We start from the raw sequence: 12436 nt of genomic DNA, 5'->3' as shown, positions 1-12436 counted from the left end.
GATTTAAAAAAGTGTATTTAACATTTTATTCTAGGGTAAAACCTGATATATGCTGTAGATTTATAGGCCAGATTAAATCACACTAAAGCTCTTTCTCAGTGGAGTGAGTTCACCTGTCTGTGCAGACTTTAGATGTGATGAAAGAAAAAGCCACTCTATAAAGCTTGAGTCAAGTTGTTGTTGTTGAGAAAGTGGAGGGGTGCACCAACAGAGCTGCTGTTGAAAGTGTGCTGACCTTTTTCTATATGCTGTTGAGTTGCAACATGACAGCCAGCGAGACGATGCTGAGGGAGAGTTGTGTGCACAGTAACATCTACTACATAGATTCATGACACCAGAAATCCCTGACAGCATAACAAATACATAGCATCTCATAATAATAATAATAATATCTTCATAAATATACCCATACATATATACACTGCCTGGCCCAAAAAAAAGGTCACACACCGCCTTTAGCTTTGATTACGGCACGCACTCGCTGTGGCATCGTTTCAACAAGCTTCTGCAATGTCACAACAATTATTTTGCATTACATTTTTCGCCAAGGTCTTGTATTGATGACGGGAGATTCGGACCACTGCGCAAAGTCTTCTTCAGCACATCCCAAAGATTCTCAATCAGGTTCAGGTCTGGACTCCGTAGTGGCAAATCCATGTATGAAAATGATGTGTCATGCTCCCTGAACCACTCTTTCACAATTTGACCCCGATGGATCCTGGCATTGTCATCTTGGAACATGCCCGTGCCATCAGGGAAGAAAAAATCCATTGATGGAATAACCTGGTCATTCAGTATATGCAGGTAGTCAGCTGACCTCTTTCTTTGGGCACATAACGTTGCTGAACCTAGACCAGACCAACTGCAGCAACCCCAGATCATAGCACTGCCCCCACAGGCTTGTACAGTAGGCACTAGGCATGATGGGTGCATCACTTCAGCGGCCTCTACTTACCCTGATGCGCCCATCACTCTGGAACAGGGTAAATCTGGACTCATCAGACCGCATGACCTTCTTCTATTGCTCCAGAGTTCAATCTTTATGCTCACTAGCAAATTGAAGCAGTTTTTTCCGATTAACCTCACTGACAAGTGGTCAATTAAAGATGTTTTTCTGGTCAATTAATTTTGATATCATGTTTTTTTTTTAATTATGGAATATGTTTCTGGCACTATGGAGCTGTGGTGTAACAGAAAAATATTGTACTCACTTTTTTTTTGGCTAATGTTTATCTCTATTTACTGGCTTTCACGTCTTTGCTAATCTTAGGAAAGGAAAATTTAGAATTAGGAAATTCCTTTTATTGCCAGTGATATATAATTGGCCTTAAATGGAGTTCTATTCATCTTAGCTATTGCCTCTCCTCTCACTCTAGCCTGTCCTGCAGTCAAACAGCCTTGGAGCTTTAACATTCTTTCTCCACAGCTTTGTATTGGGATGACCCAGCTATTGTTGATTCGGCTTGACTGAAACATTCATAAAACAATCTCTTCTTCAGATAATAACAGGACAAAGCTGACGCACAGGGTCAGAGAGCCATAAGGACATCTGAGAGTTCATCTTATCAGGTGGAAAGCTCGTCACTCCCTGCTAGGAGCAGAGCTTGCTTTGACAGGTTATTGAATATTGATTATTCTCTTAGGAATAGCCAAATATTGAGGAGTAAGAGAACTTCACGATTGGTTGGGCATGAGCTGTCTCACTTTGGTGCTGCAGCAAATGTCTTTGTCCATTTTGTTAGCTCTAACTTTTATAAATATTCAGTGTCTGACATCAGTTCAAGCTCTCCAGTGTTCTCCTCGTCTTCAGATTCAAAGTTTCATCACAGCCAGTTCTGCTGCAACAGCCTGTGCCTCTGTGGTAAAAATCATGAAACTTCATATTGCAACAGCACATCCTTTTTTAAAAACTTTTTAACAAGCTACAACCACACTGAGATTCAATGTCCTACTTTAAACCTTTCAATTTATCTTTTCTCGGGGAAACGACAAGGTCAACATTTACATATCAAACTTTTTTGGTTATGAATTGCATCCATAATAACTTATTCTGTAAATCAAATGATCACTTTTTCTTTGTGAGAGCAACAACTGAGCTAATCATGACCATTCGGTGTGAGTAATATTGCTAAAAAAAATTGGCACCTCTAATGATAGTTCGTGTTTTGCCCAAACCAATGGTCATTTTAGATTCACAACATTTCAAGAACCTTTTTCAATAGACGCAATGGAAACTATGACAACACTGTGAGGCCTATTACTGCCTATTGAGTCACCAAATTGTATTTGCCTAAGCAAAGTGTATTCTAAACACTGAAGTGCATTTCTCTGTAATACTTAAGGATGATTATCACTGGTGCTCTGACATTGAAATAAACATTTAATGTTGTAGCATGTTGAGGTGGAGTTAGAAAATAAATAGCAAACAGTGTAAGTAAATAATGACAATATTTCCCTACGATTTAGAGTCGTACATCTATAATTAATGTAAAATCAAAGTGTACCACACAATACAAGTCAATATTCAGTCTGATGTTTCTTTATTTTAATGCTGAAAAGTAAATACATTTTAGAAACATATTTATCAATTGTATTATGCCAAATAATGTGGTTAAACAAATATCTATTGATCCATTGGCAGCAAATCTTCTTCAGATAAGAACAGGACAAAGCTGACGCACAGGGTCAGAGAACGGTAAGGACATCCGGGAGTATATCTTATCAGGTGTCCAGCTGTCCAAATCAAAGGACAATTTTGAATAAACACCAGGCTGATAGAAATCAGCATGACAGAGGCTCAGACAGAATGTCCCAATATTTTAAACGTATGACTATTTTGACTGTTGATCATTGGGTCTGTTTATTAGTTCAATATTTGAAAGGAAGTATGATTCACAGCCAAGCAAACAAGCATCACAAACACTTATCTATGAGAAATAAAACTGACTATATCCTGTTTTGTCAAGCAGTGGAAAATACAGTAAGTTTGAGGGTGGGGGCTGAAGCTCAGAAGTCTCCAGTTTCCCAGTTATACATGAGGACCGAGTACACAACCTGGCAGCTGAGTACACATCATGCTTCATACGGCAGACTGGCTTAAAAAAACACTATTGATTTTTGGTGTTTGACGATTGAATCTACAGATGGCTGGTATCAACGCTGAGCTTTAACAGAATCCATACAACAATAACTGTACTTGGGGGGATGAATACATCCTGAATACATGCAGGTCGGCAACATTTACATTATCACATAGCTGTTTACTTTATTCTCGTATGTACAAATCCTACATTTTTATCTATGTTTCTATATTTTGAGAATTGAGTTTGATCTACCAAATCACTTGTGTAAGACTTAAACGTCATCATTTTATCAGAAAAGGATTAATCAATAAACTTTCTGTTAATGGTAAAACTAAAATTATCAATAGAGTTGTTAAAAAAGGCCATTGTATGAATTAAACATACATTTGGTTATATACACACACACACACACACACACACACACACACACACACACACACAATGGATTTAATGCAATAAAAACAGAAAATAAAAAGTTGTGACTTAGAAGTTGGGCCTGTGGCGTGTTAGCCACAAAAATAACGTGATTATATTTTACTGAGAAAAAACAACCTCAATTGAGGTTAAAATAAATAGAAAAGGTAGGTGTATGCTCATACAATATGCTAACACAGTCTTAATCATCCTTGCTTATTCTGGAGTGCAGCAAGGGACTGTTCTTGTTATGACCTCAGTCAGCGTTCTGCAGGAGTGATGGAGCCGGGGAGGGAACACTCTGAGATTGGTAGAGAGTAATGGTCCTTGACAGGGATATTAATATTTTAGAGGCCGTAGAGAAGAACCTCCTGCACCCTGCTGCAGGCTTGCTAAAAAAAAAAAAAAAATCCTTGAACAGCTCCATTTTAGTTTTAGCTTTTAAAAAATGAAAAAGATCTTCAGCAGGACACTCAAATTAGAGTTTTTTTCCCCAAAATCTCTTTATGCAGCGAATGTTTCAGTGACACTACCAAAATAACTAGTTGCTGGTTTATATTTAAATGATGCACACATACAAAGTTGCTCTGGATGTGTCTAACATTTCTAAAACAGATGAAGTGTTTGTGCCATCACTGTGAAGGGTTTCCTTGTGAAATTACATATCTATGTTTTCTGTGGTGCATTTATATTTGATAGCATATATGCAACCCTCCTTGGAAAGATCAAGTATTTAGAATGTCCCCAAACGGGCAGGTCACATTTGTGAAGTTAGCAGCAGCTTGTTTGGAGTGAAGAGTGAGATTGTATTTTATGTCCAGAAGGAAATCAAGATATAACATCATGAAAAAGGTGTATTGGTTTAAGTCAGCAGTAGTTTTCTTTGTGGAAGCTGTCTTTTGTAATATCATCATAGCTATAATAGACTGATTTTATATCTATAATTAACAGTAATAAAGAATATCCACTTCCATCAACCTAAGCTTGGTAATCCTCACAAAGACCCAGAGGAATTCACCCCGGTCTTGCACTTTGATCTTTCCTTCCCTTTTATCTTTCTCTCTCATAGTGTATTGGCTGGACAACCAACTGTCAACACCTTATTTTTCTGGCAAAGAGAAAATCATATGTTTTAAGCGCAGATAATGATCTTTGGGAGAGTGGACGCATGTGCCAGACAGAAATAAGTCCTTCTGCTTCTGGTGGGATATAAAAACAAATATCTATAGCATGTCCACCACCTGAAAACCGCAGATTCTGAGTTGGGAAATTTGCTTTTATTTTTTCGTCATATTTTGCTCTCATACGGAGAAATTCACATGATAAAATGTTTCCTTTGAAGCCCTTCACATTGAAATGTCACATGTGGGCACAGTAGTGGATCTTGGTATTGAATTCTCCAAATTTGATTCCAAGACACTTGGTGAAGGTTACGCAAATACCCTTGTCTTGTCCAAAGATAACAAAAAGCTAACTGGAGTCGCCAGTGCCAAAATATTGTTGACCCATCAACCCACTCATCCCAAAATGTCCCTATTGTGCTCTAAATATCGCTGTAGGCTCTCAAAAACTGTGTAGGTGTAACTTCGCAATCTGGTTCAAACACTCACACACCAGCCTTAATAAAGGTGAGATGCATAAATTATAAAAAAATGTTTGGAAAACAGCACACACGTTCAGTCTTTACTGGAAGGCTTTTTTTGTGTTGTTTTTACACACGAAAAGTGACAGAAGTGGTTGTGAAAACAATGGAAAAGGGAGCTGACTCAATGATTATGTCACACTTTTTGTGTTTATTGTGAAACATTTCCATAACAAAACACAGAAGTAGTAACATTGCAAGCATTTATTCAAATTCTCAGAAATCATTGTAATGTACTCAATACATTACAATGATTTCTCTCCTCTACTGCTGCCATGAGTACATCTTGGACATGGCATCAGAACGTTGAGCGGACGATTTCTCCGTGTCTCCTCTGATGACACTGTGGATCCAGGGCAAATACGAGGATATCTTCATATAGACTCCGTACTTGTATGTTTGGCAGGACTTGTCAAACGAGAGGATTCCTGCAGCGTAGATGTCTCCAGTTTCAGCATCTTTTACCGCCAGAGCACCTCCTGCATCACCAAAACAAACATTCTCCTCATTCTTGCTGGGTCCGGTGCAGAACATGTGATCGTCTACAGCTGGTGTTAGCTCAGTGCGATCATATTCAGCCTTACACTCAGCGTGATTGGCTAGGGGGACTACGAGGTGTTTGAGTGATGTGGCTAAGGTGAGAAGGATCCCCCAGCCCCAGCCGGTGATGACCCCTGTCCCTCCCAGGGTGTCTGCCAGGTTCTGGCCCCTCTCTGGCAGAGGGATGGGGGTCACTTTATTGCTCATCAGCACAGGCTCCTTCAGCTGGATCAGTGCCAGGTCGTTGTCCCAGTCAGATCGGTTCTGGAAGCCTGGATGAAGAACAACCTGCCGGAGGGAGAATAAAGAAAAACAACACAACAAAATGTTCTTTAAATTCAAGTGAAATGAAGTAGAACAAAAATTAAAATGTCACTCTTAATATTGCCTGAAATAATCATTTAAAAAAAACTTTCAACTCTTGAAAGTTTTTGTATGTGTTTTTAGAAAAGTCTGATGATATGATAATGGTCAACACATCCTATGAAAAGATCAAAACCGAAAATGCATTTGTTTCTCTTTCCATATTTCCCAAAATATCACAGTCTATCTGTGGCTCATTATTGCATTTTGAAGATATTTTGACAACAATCGAGGACTGTAGGGCACAGGACGTAACCACAACACGAGTTGTACGTACAGGCAGAAGTTAAATTGCCTGTACATCCAAAAGCAGGCACATGCATTCTTGCTTTTGGTATTTATATGGGCATTATGATATTTAGAAAAATGAAGAAAATCAGCACCTTTTTCCTTTAAAGGATTACATGTTTCTTTGGTTTAGAAATACTCCTTGAACTAAGTCTCATACATGCTTTCATATGTGTTAGGTTGAAAGCACATAATGGAAATGTGACGCTGTTTTTCTTTTAATTTGCTATGATGGCACAGCCTTAAAAATATCTCTACAAAAATAAATGTTGGTGCATTAACTTACATATTTCCTGTAATTCAGCACTGCATTATAGGTGTTTATGGAAATCTACACATCATTGACCAACATCATGCATCTCAATAGCGGCCTCTGTGGTTCAGCATGATCAAATGTTTTTCTCACTCACCTTTTCTACAGCAACTTCTTTGGAGGCATCAGCTTCTGGCCGCCCATGGATCCCCAGGTACACCTTAGGACTGACAGGATTTCTCCCCTGAGTGTCCTGTCGACTCTTCCTGACAAACAAGTTCCTGCCAGCAGTCAGAATCCAGCGATCGGAGATGAGCGCACCACCTGCATAGCCTCCGGCCAGCACACTGTCAGCGATGTACACCATGGCCTGCCACGGGACATGAGGAGCCAGGGTTCCACCAACCATTCGCCTGGAGCGGAGTGGTTCTAACCTGGAAGCTGGGAAATAAATACAGTATATATTAAATAGGGGTGGGAATCACCAGGGTCCCCACGATACCATACTATCGCGATACTTAAGCCACGATACGATAGTATTACGATTCAAATTGCGATATGGCACATTTGTTTCTTCGCCGACTCCATCTTTGTTTTGACTACCACTGACTTTACCCATGGCAATGACCCCAAAAGAAAAAGCTCAGTACCATCTAGTGGATTGAAAAAGCAATTGTAAGCAAAAACTTAAATTTGGATTTTCAATATGAAAAGTTTATATAAAAACGGATGCCGTGTATCGATATTGCAAGCATTGCGATAATATGATGCATCGATTATCCCCTTTTTTCCTATAAAATGCGTGGCTAGTTTTTGCTCAGTATGAGTCACTGCAGGATTGCCTTGAATGATTGCACCTATTTGAAAATCTTTTTGTTTGTCTAAATAAACATAACACATTTGAAGAATATTATTTCACCACATCACCATCCTGTATGCCGCTGACTTCAAGACTTTCCCCAGGTTATATTGTGCTTTGTTTGATAAAGTCTAATATAATTAAGAGCTTGCATTAAACTCCACAAAGACAATGTTTATGCTTCACAATGCACACAACATTGACATTCCTAATATATAATAAGTCTGTCTGTGATGATTGGTATGCCAAAATGACAAAAGAGTTTCTTTTCAAATCTCCTGAATAATCCCTTTCTAAGATGTCTGTATTTGGCACACTGTCATGACTTCCCGGACTGCTGCTAAAAGCATTTTCCTCTGCATCTGATGCTTTTATGCTCTGAGGGTTTCATCCAGAAACAATTTATTCATCGTGAAGAAAAAAGAAAGATAGAGGATAATCCACTTGTTGTGCTTTGATCCTCAAGCCTTTGGTGAGATAATCAAGGGAATTGGTTCAGGATATATTTCCTTTAAAGTGTTGGACAATGCTTCGCACTCTGACCATTAACCCTGTGTGTGTTGTATCCTGACAGGGTATATTTCATAAGAATAATTTCTGGTGTGTTGTTAAACCAGTGTATTTTACAGTTAGTCATTGCTTACAAGTGCAATTCAATTAATGACTACCTAGGGACTGCATTAATATGAAATACAAAACTGGATTCATGAGTTCAGGTTTTCTTTCTCTCAATAATCGAATATTTTTTATGTACATAAGTTCCCTTCTTTTATCAACAATTGATTTTCAACATGCCTCCAGTCGGTGTCACATCTCTTTCTGCTCTCTGACCGCTTGGTTAGCCTTAGTTTTTAAGTTTGAGGAGAAGCAGGCGATTTCCCTTTCAGACACAGTATCTTTATTAGCAACATGAAGGACACTATCTGAAATGAGCAATAATAGCATCAGCTCTCAGATCCCGCAGAAAGCCTGTCATTTCACTCCGGAGATATTTATCTGAACAGCAGTTGTCGAGGAGCAGGAAGTGTCATACAGCAGCTTCAGAGAACTAAAAAATGGAGCCACTTCAGTGTGTTCTAAAATAAAAGGCTGCCGTTTGAATCTCTGGATCTGTCATTAGGGAAACATGTGAGGTTAGATATTCTGATGTATATGCAAGTTCCCAATTGAATTCTCTTATACTCTACAGATGTGTTTTTGTAAGCGCCACAATAACCCACTTATTCCCCGTACTGCACTGTTGGCTTTTTGTTGGTCCATCACTTTGGACCAGACAACATTTTCTCCAGTAGTGGAGTAAGTACTAAGATCATCTACTTCAGTAAAAGAAGTAATACCATACTACCATACTACCTACTTACTCTTTAGTTAAAAGCACATTAATATTGGTATCAATATATATATATACCTAAAGTGCCTTATTATGGAGAATGGCCCTTTCAGAATAATGTTTTATATATATGTTTTAATAAATAATGCAAATCTGCAAAGTATTTTAGATTAGCAAACACATTACCGGTTTGAAAATAATTATATTTTTCTCTGACATGTACTGAAGTAAAAGTGCTACCATAAAAATAAGTACCTTAATAATAAACAGTATTTGAGTCAATGTTCTTGGTTACCTTACACAACTGATTATTTCAACAATAAAAGGATGAAATTCCATTAAAAGTTATACAGATATCCAGGGACCGCAGATGATGTATCTGAGTAACTTGTGTGAAAATAGGTGATGACCATGGGAAACAATACACCTGCTTAACATAAGCCTGTTAGCATTTACATTAGCATGCCAACCTTAGCTTAGCTTAACTTAAAGTATTGTACAGCCTCAGCCTGCAGCACGCCTGTATATTTTGTTTTCTTGTTGGACGTATACAGTACCCTACCAACAAATAATCTATAGTAAATGTAAACAGAAATCCATTTTGAATTAGGACACCATGTTTACCAGTGTATAGCATGTTTGTGTTAGTGGGTGTCACCTGAAAAAGGATGGTTCATGTTTTCTTCAGTTTGAACCTTGTCTGCCAGCCAGGTGCATGCGGCCAGAAGGAGCACAGTCTGAGAAAACCTTCAATAACAAACCACAGATCCAAACGATTAACCAAAATGTAAATGTCTTATTGCCCATTGAAGGATCATGAATGACAAATTGTAAAAAAAAAAATCAGACGCTCAATAACTACAAAGTTAATAATCGCAACGAAATTCTAGATAATTATTATAAAACATAACCAAGTTAGAAAGCTTCTTAAAAACATTTATATCAGACCTTTCATATTCAAATTATTCTTAGAGATTCTAACCTTTATCCTGTAAGTAATTACAATATATATTTCTATTAACCTTTATGAGGCATCATTTCACACTGAGAAAAATGTATTTATAGTCAGGCACGTTCAGAGAGACTGGAAACATTATAATATAATAATAGTAATATTTGAACTTACCACATTTTGTTGATAATATTCAGCTTCAGCAGTTAAGGTTATAATCTCTTTCAACGTTCTTTGCCTTTGGAGCGGGGAGTATTTATACCTGCTGAGAGACAAAGCATGGTGCCAGGGCTTGGCATAAAAATGATGATTGCTGAAATCTGAAACAAATAATTGCAAAATAAAATGTTCCATCAGCCGGGAGACTCCACAGTTTGGATTCAGGGAAAACAGCAGCTATCATTGCTTTTAATGTATTGTACTTTCAGAACAGGTTTCTTGGAAAATTAATAGATTTTCTCTTGTGTCTGAAGTCTGGTCATGTGATGTAAAATATCCTTATTATGGTTTAATTATGCAAGCTGAGTTATTGTAATTGAAGCAACATTTTATCTTTTTAGCTTAGTGGATCCTTTGAAGGGTTTAATAGGATTAGAAGTTTTGTAAGTAAAACTGTTTTACAAGTCAGTGTTTCAACATTTCACAAAACAAGATGTTCACTTTCAGCTTGTACTGTTTGCATCAAAGTTTAATGGAAGTAAACAAGGCTGGCTGATTTAGACATTTGTATCAGTTGTGAATGAAAGAGTAATGTTATTGCTGATGTTTTTTTCTGCAGGGAACAAAAACACAATGTTCCATGAAATTCTTGGCAGTGAAAGTTAACTGTTACAACAGTGAGTCAGATACGTGCTGCAGGGAGGAAAGTCCAGCATTACCAATTTCGGTATTTACAAGAGGTCATAGAAAGGTTATAAAAGTTTTTACTCGGTTTAAACAAATACGATTTAATTTTAGTATTTGCTGCTTTGAATCATTTTACATTTACCATCAACAGTCATCAAAGACAAGTGTTCCCACCAGATACTGTACCTATATGCACAGGTCACAGTAGATTTTTTTTGTCTGTGTGAGTTTCATTATCGCAAAATAAGTTGTTTAGAAAAATGTGTTAGAAGTGTGTGTGTGTGTGTGTGTGTGTGTGTGTGTGTGTGTGTGTGTGTGTGTGTGTGTGTGTGTGTGTGTGTGTGTGTGTGTGTGTGTGTGTGTGTGTTGAAACTTGAAAGTAAGTTTCATCTTAATCAGTTTAAGCATATAATTGAAAATCTGGAAAATCTGATTTTAAATGAAGTCATTTCATGGTAGCAGAGTTACTAAAGCAGTATTCAGTAACCTGAGGCAAGTGCACTCTTTGCTAGATCTGACAGAGAGCTGTTCATTTAGAAAACACTTCTCTTCTCTGAAACACAGTCCTTTGGTCTCATAATAGTAGTGTCATTTTAAATCAACTGCGCTGGAATACAGAACCAAAATCATAGCGTTTCCGTAAATAGAGACCAGTAAGATTATGCACAGGTATTTTCCATAACATAGGGTGAACGTTTCAGACTTTACTCTAGTACTACCACCAGGGCTCATTTAAGCAGTCTTTAACTGATAGTAGAGCTGAAGAGATGTGACAGAAAATTAGCCAGACTCCTTGTGATTTCATGAGTCCCACACCAGGGTACTCCATAAAAATGAGATTTAAATAAGATGTTGAAATTTCAAAGAGGAAAATAAGTTCCTGTCCACATGAAATATGAAACAGCGACCGTCACCTCAGAGAGACTTCCTCCAGAGAAATGCTGCCTTGTTTTTCTTTTTTCATAGCATGCATCTTTTAACAGACCTTTACCCATTCATTTTGACAGCAGGCTACAAAGATCTTGCTTTGTTACCTACTGTAGCATTAAACCAGTCTCTCAGGTTACAGGGGCCCTGTATATAGTTGACCAGCAGCCAGGTTATATCCTGTTGGAAGGTAATATCAGACATACATCATGACCCCTACTATAGCATGGAATATGCTATATTGTTTTTTTATCTGGCAGGGTTAAAATCCCTTGAGGATCAAGTTACATTGTTTCAAACCATATCTGAGGGCAGGGGTCTTACTTAGTGCTGCAGTGTCTGCTCTCCTGGGGGAAGAAAGAGGATGGGATGTGACCCGTGTGCCAGACATGATTAAAGCTACTCACAATGAGCATGGCCATCGGGGGCAAAGCTGGACAAATATCAAAGAAAGGATGGATGTATTTTACCCCGTCCAATAAAGTTCACGTCTCATTATTGCAGTATAGAATTATTATCCGGCTCTAATTCAGACACTGTTTCTCTTTCTAATTTAGAGCATTCCAGGCATAGAAACATATAACTAGATAACATTGTGATCAGGGCGAAAACGTGAAAGGTACAGAGATCAAAGGTGTACAGCTGACAAAATGAGCTTGGGGACAAGGCAGGGAAGTCCACAGTTAATTGAATACAATAAGAGTCTAACATTGACGGAAAATGTCAGATTTAAAAAATGAAACAAGATAAAGATGGGGGAGGCACGTCAGAGGACGAATGTGTGATTTAAGATTGAGAAAGGAGCTGCTGTGGATTTTACCTTGAAGCTCCAAAGGAAGAGCGTGTGCATGTGATAAGAACTGCTGTAAGCCTTTCAGTGGGTGAGGGGAGGGGAGCAGTGTAGTGGGGACTTGATGTTTAGCGCTCCACAGAATGAGA

General features: G+C 38.2%; 1 protein-coding gene across 1 annotated transcript; it reads right to left on the bottom strand.

The window, feature by feature from the left end:
* Nucleotides 1–5270: 5270 nt before the first annotated feature.
* hp (haptoglobin) lies at nucleotides 5271–9986 on the bottom strand. Its single transcript, XM_063881890.1, has 4 exons — nucleotides 9899–9986; nucleotides 9431–9519; nucleotides 6741–7024; nucleotides 5271–5967 (listed from the first exon to the last, which is right to left on the bottom strand). Exons 1-4 carry the CDS (start codon nucleotides 9901–9903, stop codon nucleotides 5404–5406), a joined length of 942 nt encoding a protein of 313 aa, XP_063737960.1. The 5' UTR covers nucleotides 9904–9986; the 3' UTR covers nucleotides 5271–5403.
* Nucleotides 9987–12436: the final 2450 nt, after the last annotated feature.

Source organism: Eleginops maclovinus, chromosome 4, assembly GCF_036324505.1.
Source record: "Eleginops maclovinus isolate JMC-PN-2008 ecotype Puerto Natales chromosome 4, JC_Emac_rtc_rv5, whole genome shotgun sequence".
In the NCBI taxonomy this organism is placed as follows: domain Eukaryota; kingdom Metazoa; phylum Chordata; class Actinopteri; order Perciformes; family Eleginopidae; genus Eleginops; species Eleginops maclovinus.
Note: the sequence above shows the minus strand (reverse complement) of the source record. Positions and strands in the feature narration are given on the sequence as shown.